This window comes from Zonotrichia leucophrys, chromosome 2 (assembly GCF_028769735.1).
Source record: "Zonotrichia leucophrys gambelii isolate GWCS_2022_RI chromosome 2, RI_Zleu_2.0, whole genome shotgun sequence".
In the NCBI taxonomy this organism is placed as follows: Eukaryota; Metazoa; Chordata; class Aves; order Passeriformes; family Passerellidae; genus Zonotrichia; species Zonotrichia leucophrys.
This window is the reverse complement of record NC_088171.1, coordinates 106,269,175-106,289,505: the sequence shown is the minus strand read 5'-3', so window position 1 is coordinate 106,289,505 and position 20,331 is coordinate 106,269,175. Positions and strand designations below refer to the sequence as shown.

Below are 20,331 nucleotides of genomic sequence, written 5' to 3'. Positions count from 1 at the left end.
AAAATGTAAATTTTACACCTTTCTCTATAACACACTATTTGCATTGCATTAGAAAAGAATTGGCTCACTAAAAAATATAAAAAACAATAATCCCACACTAAAACACAACAAACTCAACTTGCAAAGTATCCAGAGCTACTCTGCAAGAGTAAAATTCAGCCAAGTCAAAAGCCAGAAGACAGTACTTCACCTGTCCTCTAAAACCTTGATAGTGTCATGAAGTGCTTTTTGCTGTTCTCTGAGCTGTTGGTTTTTGGTATAGAACTCTTCAAGCCTCTCTGCATCCCTGAAAAGAAAAGGAGGAAAAATTAGTTCTAGCTTTAAACTGCAGTAATTACTTTTTCACTAGAGAATTTTCTCTGGCATGTTTCTTTCATACCCTCGGGAAATGTGATTATCATGAGCACAGACATTATGTTGAACATACAAGAAGTTAGTATGTTCGATTAATAATAATTTGTAAATTAGAGGAAAGATGCAGCTAGTTTCTAATTCATAATACAGGTGACCTTCTGTTACATACCTTTTGTTCAGGTAAAAAGTAGAATTAACGATAGTCAAGACATAAAAACTAACAAAGTTCAAGCAACAATTTCAGAGAATAAACTCAAACACTTCTCTTACACCTTACTGTGTTGTGGAGCTGTGGGGAATCTAATGGGAGGTCATTTTGTTCTTGTCATATCAGTGAGTAAATTCTGCAGCGTGGCAAACCACATTAGGTTTGGAAATCTCTGAAAAGTCTTTAGATCCATTAGAGATTTACTTCCTCAAGAAGAAATTCTCTATAGAGCATGTATTCCCATAATATGTATAAAGACAAAAGAAGTCTCTTTACAAAACGCTCAGAAGCAGTTCATCTTGTAGAAAACTCCTTCTCTAAAAATCAAAACTAACTAATTGACAAAGAATATTTTCTCCTTAAAAGAGCTAAGGAAAAATAGTAATGTTGACTCCCCAATTTCAGCTCCCTTTCAATGTTATTATTAGATCACAACAACTCTTCAAGATGCAAACATGGTATGAGTGACAAGACATGATTATTTTCACAGGGATATTAATGTTCAATAAAAGCTAAGTGCCTGAATCTGTGCAACATGACAGTGACTAACTTCTGAGAAATTCCCAGTTCTTCTTTCTATCATGAAATCCTTTGCATATATCCATGAAAGCAGTTGTTTGTTTTTAGTGTGCCTGAGATGGATTATTTGTGGAAGTCATGAAATTGGCTCATGAAAAGCTGTTAAGCACACACACACACACACACCAGGAAATGAAAACATATTTACTAACTTGATACAGTTCTTTTACACAAATAAACTTTTAAACTGGCACTGTCCCTTTAACACATGTTTAGCCAACCACATTTTCATACTGCTGGCATTACAGTAGTTCAAGAAACTAGCAATCATAGGTCATAAAGTGAATGGGACAGCTGGAAGCTTCTACAGTGTGCGGTCACATTTTAATAATCTTTAAATTTAACAACAGATGCCTTATTTTTCTGTACTGTCACACAGACCCACATAGGCCATTCCAACTGCATATTCAACCTATAAAACAGTTACATGTAAACAGCATGAGGGACTACTTAAGGCTTGTACTTCTACTTGAGAAACACAAAATGTTAAAGTTCTCGTACCTCAGTTCACTAACTAAGTACAGCCAGGCCATGGCAAAATTCAAACTCTGACAAAAAGCAGGCTGTATTTTCCTGATGTTTAGGACATTAAAATATCCCTCCAACAAAAAACTAAAACCACCAAAATTCCCTCATTTTTTTCTGTTTATGCCACTCACAGGAGGCTTAAAATAGCAAATTTAAAAACTATTTCTTGTCAATTAGATGTCATCCTATGGCATTAAGTCATTTGCAATAAATAAGTAAGATATTAATGTACACTAATACTACATGCCTTTCACCTAAACCCTGTAAAATGCCCCATGAAGACAGTAAAACAACAGAAGGAACTGGGCTTTTGGTTGGGTTTTCTTTCCTTATAATTCCAGTGCACCTGATAAACACGACAGACTCTGTGGCTATGAAGGCACTGCATAATGGCCGGTCTCTGACCCAGGGTTTACAAGTCATTAGCTCCAATGCTGGAGTGGGATACAAAATAAGGTGCTCATTGTCAGCTGATTACCAAGTTTGAAATACTAAACCCCAGGTATTCAGATGCAGCAAGGAGAACAAGACCTCCTATGTAACAGTACTGTATCCACAATGTGGCAGCTGTAGAAAGATCCCAACAAACAATGAGTAACCTATTTGGTACTTGTTCAGTCACATCACTGATAATATTTCTCATTTAGAAAACTGACTGATCAATTTAAGATTCCAGAACAGGGAAGCAACTTATGATACAGCAGGCTAATATCAAAAGTAAGGGATAATTTCATCATTTCAGATTAAAAATGAGCAACTATTTAATTTAAAAATTATACTTAAGAAATAAGATACCTTGTAAAGAGCTCTGTACATCTTCAGACAACTTTAGCTGAATTATTAAAGTAAGCAGTGTTTTTACACTTCTAAAGGAAGAATCCATGAAACCTTAATTGATCTTACAAGAATTGCATCTCATTAATGGGACTCTGACTCTCCTTTAATAAATTATATCATTAAGATGAGTACTTACAAGCATCTTTCCTTTTTCAACTTAGATATTTTCAGCTGTAAGCCTGAAAAGTGGAAAGAAGAATTACATGTTATAGAATTTTGATTTTAAAAAATGATTGAGACAATAAATTAACTCCCTGTTTGCCACTGTTATCTGCAAAGAGAGACAAAAAAATGTCACTAATCTGGAGAGAAAAAGGTTCCCTCTGGACTTTTTGAAGGTGTTCTACAGGATCTTGAAAACAAATACAGTCATTGTGATCTCCAGGAAATAAGGACTTAAGCAAACACACAGATTTCAACTTACACAAGTAAACAAACACCTTTGTGAAATAACCACATATGAATAGCGAGCACTGTCAATATTTCATTGACTATGCCCACAGAAGTAGCATAAAATATGTTCTGTGTGCACATAAATTCATAATACAACACTGGAAATGAAGCATCCAATCACTGAACTGAGAAATGCTTTACAGTGTATACACAAAAAGGAAACAATAAAAATATGTGATTCAAGGCTTTAAAGCACAGAAGGACATCATCCTTCTTCAGAGATATGCTACCAGACTCCCTCAGTCAAAGCTTCCTTGAAATATCTGAAAGCAAATTGATGATTGATATTTCATCTGTGGCCTGTCTTCCCCTAGGAGTTCTATGCTCCTAACTCTATATTCTGAGCAGAAGGAAAAAGGTTTTCAAATACAACTGATGCTCTCAGCAGGAGTGGCCAGCTGACAGCCCAGGGGACAGAACACTGTCCAGCCAATCTGCTTGCAAGGCCTTGGGTGCATTTGTATGTGCACAGAGACAAGAAGATATTCGTGCACAAAACAATTGAACAAGCGGGACTCGGTGTTATGGAAATTTATATGATATTACCCACACACAAGCTGGCCATTCCTATTCTAAACAAACAGAAATAATCAGATCCCAATGACAGAACAGTTTCTTAAACAGAAAACCAAGAGAAATTTCCATATCACATCAGAAAATAACATCTCCTAGCATGGTTATTTTCTTCTGACTATGAAAGGTTGCTACCAACTTCAGGTTGAACACGAGGTGCTTTGTAAGCTCTCATGGAAAAGCATTATGCATTTAGGATAGCAGGATAAACTTATAAAACCAGAACACTTGTAAGAAAACCTCAGACTATTTTGAATTTTAGCCTAAATACACAGCTGATACTACATCTTACTATAGAAAATGTAGGTTAAGGCAGCTAACAGACTATTTTTTCTCCACTAGCACACTCAACTAGGAATAGCTCTAGGGAGGGAAAAATTAATTGCTTGAGAAGGTTCACTCCTCAGGCCACTTAAAATGTCAAGCCAGCCACATACTCAGTGAACCCATACTTGCTACAAGATGCCAGTGAGACAATGAGTTAAAAATGCAGACACACTACTTAAAAAAATTCTTAGGAACTATAGCAAGAGTTCTTTTATCTCCAAGTGTTCAGCACCTGTAAGAAGTTATGTTCTATCATGCAGATCAGCAGAGAAAGAGGGTTTATTTTCTTAAGCAGTTGCTATTCATCAAGTCAATTAGGCATCTGCAATTAGAAGCCCTATAAAGCTTGCTTTAAAGCTGCTCCACGCCCATCGGAAGGAATGAAGCTGCACAACAATGCATCTCCTGTACGAACAGGTACTCTGTTCAGTATTTAGGATTGTAACTTTGGCAACCTGAGCGACCAATTGAAGAGGCAGGGCTCAAAAGGCCCAGCACTGTGCTACAGGTAACACTATCTCCCCTCTCACCTGAATTCAGGAGGAACTAAACTAGGAACTTCAAGGTTGCATTTTTTCTTAGTTCAAATGACTGCAATGAGAAGGCAGGAAACCAGCCTGCTACATTCATCCAAGAGCCTTGAATTACTGCATCTGCTGTAGTCTCTCCCTTTTGCTTTTCCAGAGCATTGAGAGTTTTTAAGCATGCTCATTTAAGGAGCTTTGCTTTTTCAGGTTTCCTTATTTAACATAAGGAGCACATAAAACTCTGTGGAACTACACTGTGTCCCTTCCCAATTCAATTTTATCTTTTGCACAATATTTTTATGGAATAGACAAGTTGTAGACTATATAAATCTACATTAGCTAAAGCTTGTAAGTACATTAATAAATGACACTCTACACCTATTAAAGCAACAGAGACCTTATTTAAACTATCATTAGGCAGGTTAATTAAACTATTTTATGAAACTTGTTATTTGATTAGACTATATAGCTGTAATATTTCAATTAATGGCTATGGTGATTTCTGTTCTGATGAATTTTCAAAAGCATTAAATGCACTTCCTTAAAGCTGACAGTGCCTGGGAAGACCACAGAATCTTTATCAGTGAGGATTTCTTGAAACAAGTTGGACAAGCTACTGTCAGCAATGACACAGACATAATCCTACCTCAAGGGTACAGAGATGGACTAGATGACCTCCTAAAATCCCTTCCAGCTCTGTTTTCTATAATTATTTACTTTTGAGGAACTCCCAGCCATTTCCTTTCCTACAGCAATCTATCAATGAGATTGCTTTCCTCCTAAGTTTCTCTCCTTCTTTGATTACAGTTTTTTGTCCATTGATATCTTCTGCTTTTCAGAGGTAAGCAATAACTAAAAAAGAACTAGACCATTCTTCTACATAAAACACTGCTCACATCTCTACACTGATAGATATTTTTAGAGTTTTAGATTTAAATTAATCCTCAGAAACCATCTTGATCCATATGCAGCAAGCATCTAGATAATTATTTCAAGCAAGAGGTAAAAACTACCACCTGTAGAAATAAATCAGTTCACAAAAAGCATTATTAAATTCCTCTGAATCTTCTGGGCATTGTGGAAGTATCTCACACATAGGAAATAAAAGCAAAGAGTTTTAATGACTATTATTCTGTGTTGTTGAGAACTTCTGAGCTCCATGAAAAGTCAACTGACACTGACCATATACCCAACATTTTGGAAACTGGGATGTAGGTGTCCTATCCATTGCTTCATAATGAATTTAAGTCTAATAATAGCTATTTTTTGGCTGAGGAAGGCCAAAATTTGGATCCTTTTGGAAGTGATCAGTTTAAAAGCACAAGAAGCTGGATTTCTTTACATAACGGTGAAAAAACACACCCTTTACAATATAGTAATACAAAAATTAAATAAAATCCCTTTCAAACTGCAGGAGTTTAAAGTATTCCTCAGTCTACATTCTATAGATACAACTCATATAGCATGTCAAGTTCATGTGTAATAAATTCTACTTTGCATGGATTTTAAATTAAAGAACTCCACCATTTCAGTGTTCAGTACATTGTACATGAAAGAAGCTTTTTCAACAACTACTAACTTTCCCTTAATCCACCTTCTACCACCTTTAAAATAATTTTTGCTGACATTCAGATTGGAAACTCATGAGTCAATTTTAATTCTTATTTATAGACTTCAGAAACAAGCAAAGTCTAGGCAAGTCTGTGTTTGATGTTTCTAAAATATCTTCCAGTACCATTTTCTATAAGAGGATCCCCACCTTCTGAAAAAATTAACTATCCTTCAGGCATGTCTTTGATGTTATCATGGAAGACCTAATTTTACCTAACACAGTGTGGGACATACTGACAAAGGGCTAGGCATGAAAAAGACTGCCTGGTGGCAAAATTACCTGGCCACACCCTGCATGCATTCTAAAGAGTATCTTGCTGGCATAAAGAAAACCCAAACTTGCAAATCACGTGCTGCACACCCCAAGAAACTAGAGAAAGAGTCACTTAACATAAGTCTCTACATCAGAGCTTTTTGTTTGTTAAGTTTTTGTTGTTCAGACATGCCATAGATTGCCAGATCCCATTCTGTCAGTACTTCCGCGTTTATCTGTGGTTGACATCACACCCACTCCAAAAAGAACCATCAACAATTTAAAAAATAATTATTTAAAAAAGGGTTTTTTTGTAAAACTGTAGGCCATATGTTAATGTAAAGAAATGCTACTGTCTACTATAGTTCTTTTCCAGTTGCCATATTGGTATATGCTTTTGGGTTGCTTGTTTGGTCTGGTTTTTTTAATAATCAACAAAAAAATGTCACAGATGCAAATAATTGAATCAAGACTTTCAGTAGGAGGCATGTAACATTTATGAACTATAAAGCAATCTCCAAGAGTTTTTAAAACCAAGAAGTGATGGTCCAACTGGGCCAAAATGGAAAGACCTGAAACTGTTTTGAAGTTAGTAGAAACAACCAAGGCCACTGAAATGCTCTAGGTAAAGATCCACTTGCATAACTACAGCTCTTAAATCACAACAACTCAACTACTTTTATTCCAGCCTAATATAAATACTATTTCATACATAAGGATAAACTTCTTAGAAGACACAGTTTAATACTGTTTCAATTCCATCCAAAAAGAATGGATTGTGTGACTTTAGGTAAGCAGAACAAAATGTTAACTTATTTAATGTTTTTAGCAAAAATCCCTTGTGAATAGTCCTTGTAAAACAATATTACAATAGCAATACACATAGTGCAATAATTCATCTTTTCTGAATTACTGAAGAATGAACAGACAGTAACAGCCAATCTGTAGTAAAATTGTTATTACAAGTCACATAATGTATGAATAATCACATTATAAAAACATTACGAATTTTGTTGAGAAAATGCAGAACACTAAAATCTGAAGTAATAATTTTCCCTTCAGTAAGACTATTCTGCAGTGTGATTTTGCACAATCAATAGGGGAAATAAACAATGCAAACAATTTTAATGTATCTGAAGTAACTAAAGCCAAAAGAAAAAGAAAATAATCCATTGAATAACATGGTTTGGAAATTTGAATCACAATCCATTAAAGGTGAAGTAACACATAGATATTTTCTAGGCAAGCAGAGACTCCATGTAACATTGTGTTACTTTTTATTCACTGACCTAGTAAATCATTTATATGTGTTGATAGTTTAATCCTGTTAAACCAGGCTTAGGTGGTCAGTCTCTAAGGATCATTTGTAATCATCAGGTCCAACTTTCTGCATAACTGAAAACATTAAAAATCTGTTTAGTTCAATGCAGAGTATTTTGGTTCAAAGTTTTCCTGTGGTAACTGACAAACGCCAACTTTAACCTGAAACACAACCTTCAATGATTTACCTTGTACTTCTTTATCATGACATTCCTTCAGTTTGGACCACAGTTCTTTGAAGAAATCTCCTGCAGGTTCTGCAGAACTCGGGCTGCCACAGCTTCCTCCAGATGCATTCATCTTGATTTTTCCTGCTCCCAGCTTCTTTGACTTGCAGAACTGGCTCACTCTCAAACTTGATATTTTAAATTACATAGTTATGAAACTGTTTCTGAAGAGGGGTGTACATCTGTAACAACAGAATGAAAACACTTACATTTGAATTTATCAGAGCATAACTTGTAGCCGTGGATCAAATTCAAAATTTACTGTCTATCCTTGCTGAGGATATGTATTTATACACTTTCATACTGGCAGTCACCCTGAAAGCTTAGATGTTGCTAAGTATTTTGCTGCAGGTAATTACAAACTAACAGAATTTTCCTCCCCTTAAAAAGCTATCAACTTAAAATTAGGTTAAAACACTTAAGAGTCTTTCTTTTTTTATCTAAAGATAGATTTATACCGAATTCCTATTTTCTAAAAGTAAGCCATAGTGCCAAAATCTGGCTGTCAGCAAAAGCATTTGTCACAAGTTTTATCAGAGATGGATTTGTCTATATACATCCTTTACATAAACTTGGATTCAAATTACATCCTTTTACAAAGAAAAACTCACATCCCCTTAAAGTGTTCACAATTTTTTAATAAAATTATTCCCATTCCCTGATGAAAAAAAAAAGGAGAGTAATCACAAAAATCTATAAATCTCCAAAACATTAATATTTGAGAAGAACAATCAAAGTCAGCTAGCTCTGTCTTAGAAGCCTGACTGCCTACAAAATTTAGGATAATCTTACCCATAATTTACACTTGTTTTGAAGGATTTTTTACAGAGATGATGCCCTCAGGCAAACTGTAGAAGAAGCATGGTCCTCAGATCTGTCTCTGAGCCAAGACAAGACTCAATTCTACTGGCACTGGGTGTCCAATACTGAAATACTCCTGTAATCTCTGTCCTTCAGTTCCCTCTGTGTAAAACTGGACATTCTAAGTTTTCCCCATTTTTAAGCAGTCAGTTTAAAACAAACACTTCTGAACAGGGACTGTCAGTGCCAGGTGGACATAGCTATCTCTATGACCTTGTAATACAAAATGCAGTAAGGAAAAAAAAGCTAGATGTTTTGTACTATTCCTAAATTAGCAACTTGAGCAAGCAAACCACCATGCCTATTCTGCCAAATGGAACCAACAATTTGCTCTCAAATTTTTGAGGTATAACTCGTAGTTCAGATGATACAAGGCCTATGATTAGTCAAGAAGCTGCATTTCCTATCTTGAAAGCCTTCAAACAACTCAGCAGTATCTGAATGCAGCTGCTGGTTTAGCTGGTCCCCCAGATTCACCACAATAAAATGTTCAGTCCAGTGGTCAGTAACCAAGTGTAGGGCCTGGAGGCTTTGGTTCCACTCTCCTGTCTCATCTCTCTGTGCACCGTTTTAAGTCTCTTTTTTGCAGTCTGGCTGTCTTTACAATGGAATAAAAATAATGAAACAAAACATTATTCTCAACAAAAACATTTTATCTACATGCTTTCTACAGTATAAGGATATTTAAATGTTACACTATTGAAGCCAGCAGCTCCACATTTGCTTTAACCTGCTCTGTCCATAGCAAATTCAGTGCCTATTTCAGGATATGGGCTTCATGTTAACAAATGTTATCTTCAGAGAAATCCTTAATAGAAAATAAAATTACCCTTTGAAATTGGCAATGCCTACAAGTCTTCAACAGAAGTTGAACAGTGATTTGCTTGCATCTTTGCAGCTGAAATGCTCCACTTTGTGTGCAGCCACATTAAGCCGTCTTACAACGCTTCTTTGTGGAACCAATTGCCTAGTGAAATTAGGAATGGCTTTTAAACTCTTGCTTTGCACCTTCAACAGATGTTTCAGGATCAAGCTTTTTCTGAATCAAGCACTAGGGCAGTGAAAACCACACGCTTGCTTTCACTTACTGTTTCAGATTTAAGTCTTGTCAGATGACTCATCTGCATGGAAAAGTCACCTGACTCTAGACAATAAATGGTGTCCGTAGGGTTTGTTTTGGGTTTTTTTCCCCAAGACGACTGCAAGAAAAAAAATACACAAAACCCACTCAAAGTTTTTTTTTTGCAAATTATTAGTGCATCAACCGACTACAAATAGGGAAAAAAAGAGCAAGGCATTTTCCCAAGCTTCATCTGCTTCAAGATCCCAAAATGATACATTGCTTCCTGCAGATGATTCAACCTCTCCCTAAAACTCAGGGAATGCAAGAAGCGTTCAAGCAGAGCCTTTGACAGGCCTGGGCAGCTGCACAGGTGTAAAAGTGATGGCTCAGTCTCCAGCCCTAAGAAAGCACTTTCCATTCCTCAGGGGGAAAAGCGCCAGAGCTGGATGTAGAGACACTGGCAGGCAGGGACAGCACTGGGAGCTGTTTGGGGATGGAAGCACAGAGCCAGCCCCTCTCCCGGATGTCCTGCCCTACTGCTATCCTGCTGACCGCCGCTTTCATAGAACCACCTGAAAGCGTCCATTTATTTCCCTCTTCTTCCACAACCCAACTCCCTCCGGCACCGTCAGGCTTTCCATAGCCTCACCAGTGACTGCCTCCAGGAATCCATCAGCACCGATAACGCGCCGAGGCCGCTTATCGGTGCTGATACCTTTCCGCCGGGGCCACACCGCCCCTCTGGGATTGCGGGGAGCACACGGCCCCGATCCCCGCGGCTGCTCCTACAAACTCAACTCCGCTGCACTTCCTGGCGGTGAACTTCGCTCTCCTTTCCCTCCTGCACCAACACCGCACAGAAAACTCACTCGACAGACACGCCGGGATGCTCTGGGAAATCCTGCCATGATCAATACTTGGGAGCTTCCCGCCAGGCTCGGGTCACACCCCGCAGCCGGGACGCCGGAGGAGGGGTATGGCATGTCCCGCACGCCGCTTGTCCCGAGCGGCGGGAGCGTCCCAGCCGGAGAGAACGGGGCTCCCTCGGGCAGGCGGGGCAGCGCCTGAGGAGCGCCCGGCGGGGTTCCGGGGCCGGAGGGGCCGTGTTGGGCCCGTCCCCGGGGCGGAGCGGGGGCGGCGCGCTCGCGGTCGCTCCCCGGCGGAGGATGAGGAGAGCGCGCGCCGTTACCTGGTTGGCTCCCGGCGGCTCCGCGCGCCAGCGGCGGGAAAATAGGAAAAACCGCAGCGAGCGCCTTCCCCGCCCGGGGAGGCGGGGCCGCGGGCAGCTCTCGCGAGGCTTCCGCGCTGCTCTCGCGAGAGAGGAGAGCGTGTGGGTCTGAGGCCCCGGTCCGGGCGGTCGTCGGGGGGTTCGGGTGGCGGGGGTGACACAGTGTCAGGGTCACAGGATGAGCTCGGTTGGAAATGACCACTGAGATCATCGAGTCAAGCCTTTGATCGAACACCACCGGGTCAACCAGACCACGGCACTGAGTGCAACGTCCTGTCTTTCCTTTCCACCACCAGCGAGGGTGGCTACCACCTCCCTGGGCAGTCCGTTCCAATGTCTAATCACCCTTTCTGTGAAGAAACTCTTCCTAAAGTCCAACCTAAGCCTCTTCTGGAACAATCTGAGGCCACTTCTTTTTGTCCTGTCACTTGTTGCCTGGGAGGAAAGGTTAGCCTCCACCTGGCTGCCCTCTACGTCCTGGTGGTTGTAGACACCCATAAGGTCTCATCTGAGCCTCCTCCAGGCCAAACAACCCCAGCACCCTCAACAGCTCCTCACGGACATGTGCTCCAGACCCTACACCAGCTTTGCTGCCCTTCTCTGGACACGCTCCAGCACCTCAATGTCCTTTCTGAACTGAGCCTGACGGCCTCACCAGTGCCAAGTACAGGATCCTGCTGGCCACACTATTTCTGACACAGGCCAGGATGCCATTGTCCTTCTTGGCCACCTGGGCACACTGCTGGCTCATGTTCGTTCATTGACATCACCAGGTGTTGTCTCAGCTCTTTCCTCCTCTGGCCCAGAACTTGGGGTTTCCACAGAGAGCTACCAGAGGAAAGCCAAGGGGACAAGCCAAGCCCTGGCTGGTGCCACAGTTCAGTGTCACAACAGGCACAGAACACTGGAAAATCAAGGATGTGAGCAGGAGCCTGCATTGAAACAAATGCTGCCCCTGCCTTCCTGAAAGAAGTTCTTGCTGGTTCAGATGTAAAAAGGATCATCGGGGTGTACAACTGTGCCAGAAGTGGCCTTGCCTTTAAGGCTTAAATCTGTCTGTACCCCAGGGTTCATATTCTGGTTGCTGGGGCTTACACACAGAAGTTTGTGGGGGGGCTTCCCCCCACCCTCTTGGTCCTAACAGTTTCCATGGCACATCATTTTACTGTACAACAGAGCAGCTTAGGCATATTTTTGTGGTTTATGTGAGTATGGGAACCAGTAGGCACATATAATTAGTACAGTATAAGGCTGATAATTTTTTTTGTCACTTCTCAGTGGTTTTTTTTTTTGCCCAAATTGCAGATCAACGTTCCTTCATTCATTGGGACCAGCCCTGCTGTCTGTAATGATATAAACCTCTTGATTTTAGGTAGTTCTTAGTGATGAAATAGAAACAAAACAGAGTTTTTCACTATTACTATTCTGCCTTCACATGATTCCACTGGACCATTTTGATATGTGTAGGAACTCGTGCAGAGACAGCTTGGTGGCATGACTAGAAGACATAATGGTGATCAGTTTGGAAGGAACAGTGCTGCAAACTTATACTTTCTAGATTGTTAATAGCAATATTTTAAAAGTTAAGTGTTTGGGTATTTCATAATTTTTAGTAGCTGTTCCATCTAATTCTTTTTACATTACTCAGATCACTCAGGTCTCAAGAAAACATAAATAAGGAGCTACAGCATAAAAGTGTATCTGAAATACTATTTCAACATTTTTGGGGTATTTTGAAATACTGTCCAACAGAAGATGGCTCATGATTCAAGCTTCAAATCTGTTGTTCCCCATTGTTGAAAATATTCTTGGTTTCCCATCAAGTACGTACCATGAATTCTGAAGTATTTTGAAAAAATCATGTACTTAACGTTTCTACTCATTCCTTATCATTGTTTAACCACTTATTTTTTGACTTAAATAAAATGAACATGTTGTTCAGGACCTCAGCAGCAGATTACTTATTGTAAGATCAAATTGTAAGTTTGATGCATTATCAGATCACTAGACATATGGTAGAACTAAAATTAGCTAGGTGTTTTGGAGGAAGCAGTCATGTCATAATAGGTTGTGATAGACACTCCAGTCTTTCTAAATAATGCTTGTTGGCAGCTTTTCATTCTACTTTTGAAACTTCTGTAATCGAAAAATTTGTGATGTAGGCAAGCAATCATTTCCTCATATTAAGAGAAGCAGATGTCTTAAAGCTACGCACAGATCTGAGAAGTAGCAATAAAATAGCCCTCTTGCTGATCGATCAGATATTTTACCATAAACTGTACCTTTCTTACTATTTATAGGAAGCACTCTGGCAAATAATTATGTCATCCCTTTTATTTCCCAATAAACTCTGAGCTGTTTGTTTTCATACTCTCTCATGTTGATCTTTACAGCAGTATAAATCCACTGACTTCTACAGTGTTATCCTTATCTACACCACAGTAAGTGGAAACGGATTAACGTTAACGGTTGAACTTTACTTTTATCTCCCTTCCAGATTTATTTGATTTTATGTACTCCATAATCACATAGCTGGCCACTGAATAGATTCCTGGCTCATTGAATGTGCCAGAAAACTACTGGAGAGTCTGATATTCCACATTCACACACTGGGTGTCTTGAGATGACTAGTCTGACTAGAACTACATCTCATTCACCTCATAAGAGTAAACACACACACCTAGACAATAAAACTGTGGGAAAAATGCTTCACCGTTGCTGCGCTTGAACAGATATGAAACTTCCTGTGGTGTCATGGCTTGTGTCCAGATTTCAAAATAACCCTTACTGTGGCACATTGAACTAGGTGACAGAACCCTTATCAGTGAGCAATTCTGCAAAGAGGGAATCTTATTTTGTCCTGGCCCATTTTAGACCTGGATGGTCTGAACTGTTTAATCCTATAAGAGTAGATAGAGCTGTCAATTTTCAGTTACAGTTTAGTGGCAATGCCTTTCTTCTTGATGGCTGGACTATTTACCAGCAAATCAGCTAATAACTGAAGTTCTGTTGTGAGAGTACTGCAGTGTTGCGGCACAGATAAAATTAAAAATAGCCTTTAATTCACACACACCCCCCTCCCTTTTTGAGGGGTAGTACAGAGGCTTCATCAGTGTTTCTAACCACTCAGGTAGCAGCAGATGACGTAGTTCACTGCATATGCATACAGAGTAGGGCTAAAAGATATTAGCAGAAAGCTTTTTTTTTGTTTGTTTCTATTACTTTAAATTTAGATGTAAAGATTAAAACCAGATTTTAATTACAATGGGAAGTCCTGTTTAAATATTTTATTTGCTTTATGCACAAAGGTAACTATTTCATTTTTTGCATATATATATATGTATGTGTGTATAAAATAAATATATATATGTGAGTGTATAAAATAAAATAGTGAGGTCTTTATGTATTTGCATCACATTTAATAGATCACACATACACATATACGGCCAGTGTGTTCACAACCTCCTTGACTTGCATATCTGCAACTGAAGGATAAATATATAGCTTAATTAGTCATGTTCATTTAATGCATTTTATGTTGCAATTGCCAATAAGGTCATCAAAAAAGCCCAATTTCAGATGCAGTAAGTGAGAGTATGTGGCACAATTCAGCTGCTACCTAAATGGGATTTGAACTGGAAGTGTTGGAACTGGAAGCGCTCTGAGTAGCATGATTTCTTACAGCTGGGAAGGCACACAGGCAACAGAGCCCACCACTGCTGTCTGGCACAGGTGGTTGCTTTCTCTGCAAAAATAGGGAGGAGCCACTCCATCACCCCACTAGTTGAATTTGATTCTTCTCAAGCTGCTTGCGTAGCCACATTTGAAACTGAGCCAAGATCAAATTTCCCGATGCCAGTAGCACTGTTCATTTTAAGGAGCCCTCTTCTTTGAGGTGCTTTCACTGCTCCTCATCTATAGTCAGAAACTGCCAGGGCTTACTCAACCCAAACTCTCAGGTCTCTTAGGAAGACCTGATGGAGGGGGGAAAAACCAAAAAGGAAACCTGAGGGATGCTGTTGCAGGACCCCAGCGTGGTGTTCCTGGTCTTCAGGCTCTAAGCAGCAGCACCTATTTGTGTTAGCTGCATATGGAAATGTTTTTGTTCATACTGATGTTACTCAGGGTAACATGACCAGTTTGAGTAGTTATGCGTATTTATCTCAGCTTTGGAAGGCTGAAGTAAAAGTTAACAGATCTGTGCAAAAAATCATGCCACCTACCTTTTACTGTAGTAAACAACATGAATTCAGGGACAGGAAAGAAACAACATATAGGAAGTAATATTTGTAATATTTTACTTACCATTTGGGAAAAAGAAATCCCCAAACAATAGCCCCTGTACTTCCAGCCCCCTGAAAAAAAAAAAAAAAGGCAGCTGAGGAAAACCCAAATAAAACAGAACACGTAAAACTGGAGAGGGGATGGCAAGCAGCATTTTGAAAAAGTGGTTTATTTAGTTTGAATTTTAAATATATTCAACATGTTCTGTGTTAAAATCCTATAGCTTTAGAAATCAATGCTCTCTTGTAGCGTTTTAGAGGCTCTACACAGAGTTCCTATGTAAACCATATAGCTCAGCCAGCTGTAATTTTTCTGTGGAGAATGGTTTATCCCATAGCAAGTTTTCATTATGTATTTGATAGCAGAATCAACTGAGAATATAAGAAAATGGAGCTTTTTTTCCTGGTGAGTATTATCAGCCTCTGTGAGACTATAAAATTTTCCTATGTTCTTTTCTGTTTATCTACACTTTGAAGAAAAAATTTTACACACACTTACAGTACAGCTAATGAGAAAGTGATTTCAATTCATTGATTTTTTTAAGAGGCTCAAGGGGCCTTTTTCTTGGCACTCTACAAAAGAATAATATTAATTTTAGCATCAGCCTGGAAATAGCTGGCAGTAAACATAATTGAAGCTTCCTGTTGTGTGACTACCATAAAATCTTACATAATCCAATATAGATATTTTGTTTCTAGTGGTTTGTATCCACTGATTCTGATATGGGTTTTTCTCACATCGCAAAAGAGAATGGTAATTGTTTTGCTTAAAGTTAGGCAAAATTGAGAATTCCCGGGAGACAGAAGTAGCTATGTGAGGGTTTTTAAAAATGTAGCTACACAGATGTTGAGAAGATTCACATTTACTTAAGTTAAAGAGTTATTTTGTCCTAACAGGCATGACAAAACCTGTCTTCATTCCTTTCTGTTCAGCTCAGCAAGTAGTTCTGTGCCCCAGTAGTTAATCAGTTACCAGATTCCACAGCTTTTGTTTTCACACTGTTTAATTTTTCTTATTTGACACAGAACCTGTGAATGGATTCAGCTGCAGATACAGGTACAACTTTCAGGTCAGCCTACCCTTTATGACTAGCACTGCTTTTTATTGCCATTACCACCACCGTTACTCATTCTAAACAGGTAAATTTCTAATAAGTATGTAGAAGGAAAGCAGTAAGAATGACAAATAGTTTTCCTATCTTACCATGAAATAGGTAAATCTAGGCTTAAGTAGCTCACTCTATAAAATTGAACTATTAAAAAAATTAGTCTGAAAGAATTAGTAACCACACAGCTTACTGTAATGGCATTATGCCTTATCACAACACTGCTGTTATGTGACAGGGATTATAAAAATGCTGTATAAAAGAGAAGCAATATAAGCAATACTTAAGTGAACTGCTCAAAATACCAAGTCATTGGCTGTGGAGTTTCTATCTCTCACTGCTGTGCTAGGTCCATTGAACTGTCTCTGCAGTAAATACCCTGCAGACAGCAGATGATGTTGAGCTGCACACAGAAAGCTCAAACAGTTGCAATTACCAAAATTCTGTCAACCAGTGCTGTAGAGACTGGCAGTACTCAGACACATTAAGGAAATAGACACTATTCCACTTCAAGCATCAGAGAAATTTTTTGCTTAAGGTTATCTTAAATTAATTTTAAAGAAAGATTTTCAAAACTCACCCTTCTGTTTGAATTGTGAAAAGTTCTGTTCTTGGTCGGGGTGATAAATATTTACTATTGACTTCCCCTCCAGCTATAAACCTCGAGTGTAAGTGAGATGAGGAAGCCACTGTGGACCACACTAGAGAGTGCCGAGAGGAGATCTGCTGCACCTAAGATATATACAATGTGCAATGGATAACCTAATATGCCTTTCATTTAACTGGCTGGGCAGGTTTCTGCATTCTGGAGAGCATGGAATCATACCAGAATTTGTTGGCATAACAGGCCCGTCAGACCGGTTCCCGGGGCACCCAGGAACCTGCCCAACCAGTCTGCATCAAAGGCCAGCCCAACATGCTGCAGCTCAGCTCGGCTGGGGAGGCTGCTCCGCCGCGAATTATTCACGCCTCTGTCAACTCCCAGCATACTACTCCTAGAGAATGATGTAGCCTCCAGCAAAATAATTTACCGAGGGGTGGGGGAGTGATACATCCTTGTTAAGTGCAGCAAGATCTTATTGTTATAAATTTTGTTTCATTTTATATGCAGATGAACTGGGCTAGAGGTCTGCCCAGCATAAGTGCAAAGAGAAACAGAGAAGAAAATGCCCTTTTTTAATAACGCTAACAGTACAGACTTATTATAATGTAACACCAAATCTTTAGTGTGACCAGCTAAAACACCCAAAATTATGCACTAATTCAGATTTCTTTCCAATGAAAAGTGTATTTATGGTGTTCATAGAGTTCAGTGTATCTTTGTTACCACATGAGAAACAGCATACTGGGAGCTTGCACATGGAATATCCACCTTGTGACTTTGGTGGAGCCCAAGTCTGTGCAAGCTGACCCTGAGTTACTGCACAGCCTATTTTAAGGTGAAACAGGTCAGAGAACATGGCATGTTTGGGCCATAACTGCGAGGAACTACAGCAGTTGCCCAGCTACAATAGCACATGGGCTGCAATAGCAGCTGTGCTGCTTCTTGTTCATGGCTGTGGGGCAAGAATACTTGCACGGCAGTCCTGCAGATTGCTTAGTTATTCAGGCTGTAGGCAGAGATCAGCATATGCCCTGACAGAAGCTGAAGCCTGCATCTGTGTAAACTTAGTACTCTTTTTTTTTTTTTTTTAAATACAAATATAGACCCTAATTTTTAGATCTCCTGCTGTGATTGTTATAGATGTTGAGTTAAATCAGTAAGAACTGTAATTAACATTTCTGGAAGTGTAGTCTTGGGTACATATACAATCAGTTGGCTAAACATGTGCTTCTTTTTTGTTTAGGCACCCAGAATTGAAACACTCAGGCTTGAAAAGGTTTGCTGTATTGAATGTTGTCAAAGGCTATGTGTAACTCTAGAAAGCTGTGTTTGTTCATAAAATGATTCCACAGTGATATTTATCATTTTTTAGATCATCTTTTCTTACTTACTGATTTTAGTAATAGTTACTAGACAACCTGTGATTAGAACAGGAAGTTACCACCAAATTCAAACGGTGCTGTGTAGGATACGCAATGGTGTTTTCACCATTGACCTGAATATGAAGGACAAGCTGATATTTGAATATACTCAGATGATTTTACTACAGGGGAGTAACCTTTCCTATAAATCTGCCTTGAAAGGAAGGCTCTTTTCTGAAGAAGGCAGCTAACTGAGCTGAAATGCCAGATGTATGCTGTTTGTGCTTGCACTCACACCACCTTAGGCTATGATTGCATACAGCTAAGCAGGGTTGGGCTGGGTCAGTACTTGGATAAGGGATTTACAGAGAGTCCGCTGCAGGAAGTGGTTTTGGTGATTCAGGAGGCTGTACTGAATAATCGAGCTTCACTGCCAAATGTGACGGGGACATTGGGTTCTGGGTATGTCCCAGTCTTGGTGCCATATTAAATGGAAGTTTTAAAAACTCCAAAGCTGTTTCCACAAGCTCTTAATCTTGAACTGTAAATCCCTATCCAATGTGAATGTACTGTTGTCTACCTACGATTTGGTTTTATGAGTGTCACATAATTGGACAAACTGTGTAACTGATTAACACAAGTAAATTACCACCCAAAATAGCTGTAAGAATGTACTATGTGGCCAACGTTCTGCTTATATACTAGACTCAAGGAGGGATGGTGTGCTTGCTTAAAAGCTGGTCTGCTTTCAACTGTGTCAGCTGGTCTCATAAAAGATAGGGTCTGAAATGTTCCTTTCTGCATCCTGAACTCACCATTAAACTTGGAGTCTTATAGTGAACCTGATGGTGGGTCTTTAAAGGCATTGTACTTGCCATTGAACTCTTTACAGGACTCTGAAAAGCCTAGGGAAAAGGGGATGTTTACTACCTCTTCCTTTGACTTGAGAGCTTTTAAGGACCTTGTTGCTTCCAGACTCTTGTTCCCCACAAACAAAACCCACCATGTACACACCTTAGAGATTCAGCAGGGGCTTTTCCTTAGTTAGGGCTTCTCATACAGTGTCACTGTCAGGACTGAAATTTTGAGTTATGCTTTTATAATAATTTCCACATGTTACAGAAATTTAATTTTTCATAAGTGAAAGGCAAAAGTATAAGACAAGGAAGTTATTGTATGTATCAACACATATTTTGACATCAGTTGACTGTTATTCTCAGCCTCATAACTCATAGCAGTTCTAAATGTAAACTTACCACAGACATAAATATTGTAGTATCAGGCTTCCTCGGAGTTCTCTGTGAGAGAGATCATTTTTTCTCCTGAAGAAGGCAGTATAATTATCTGAAGGACCTATTTCTCTCTTATTTCAAATATAATTTGCATTAAATGGACTTCACAGATTAATTCTCTTCAAAATCAAACCTACTATTACATGCTTTTCCAGTTGAGAATAAAGTATAAGTTGTTTGTCATCTCCACCTTCCATCAAGAAAAGTCTTGTAATGCTTATCTGTGAACTCTACCAGTTTATACAGTGATCACATAAAATCTTCCTCAGAAGAGGAGTCTCAGAGAGGTGCAATTCTGAAAAGTAAGACAATATAAATGGTGCAGGCTTCAACTTGTTCTTATAGTGAAGGTATGCACAAACATTCATGTCTACAAGTATTCATTACAGAGAGTTTACAACATACCTCCCTGTAGCTATCAAGAGCTGTTCAGTACATTCACAAGCAAATTCAGATAACACACATGCCCCCACCCCTTATCACAGTTAGATAATATTTCTTTCCTCTTGACTAGTTGTGTAGCAGTGTAAGGGCAGGAGACTGTTGGTTCATAAAGGGCATAATGAAAAGTAGGCCAAGTCCAACCTTGGAAAAGGAAGAGAGGGAGCAGCAGTTAATTTCTGACCTAGAGGCTAACAAGAGAAAAATGCCTTCAAGTGAGCCAAGGGACGCAACCTAAAGCATTTTTGATGCTTTCCTGAGCAAAAACAGGTTTAGAACTTGTTGTAACTAATTT

At 39.3% G+C, this 20,331-nt stretch overlaps 1 protein-coding gene across 3 annotated transcripts in view; it reads right to left on the bottom strand.

Moving 5' to 3' along the window:
• The window catches only part of RBBP8 (RB binding protein 8, endonuclease), a 34,170-nt gene extending 23,168 nt beyond the window's left edge, over positions 1-11,002 (bottom strand). The window contains exons 1-4 of one of the 3 annotated variants that reach the window (XM_064703484.1): positions 10,911-11,002; positions 7,759-7,979; positions 2,643-2,685; positions 191-286 (exon numbers count right to left, since the gene is read on the bottom strand). In XM_064703484.1, the coding sequence (XP_064559554.1) occupies positions 191-286; positions 2,643-2,685; positions 7,759-7,870 (251 nt within the window). In that variant the 5' untranslated portion in view covers positions 7,871-7,979; positions 10,911-11,002. The other 2 variants (XM_064703483.1, XM_064703486.1) reach the window with 2 other exon arrangements.
• Positions 11,003-20,331: the final 9,329 nt, after the last annotated feature.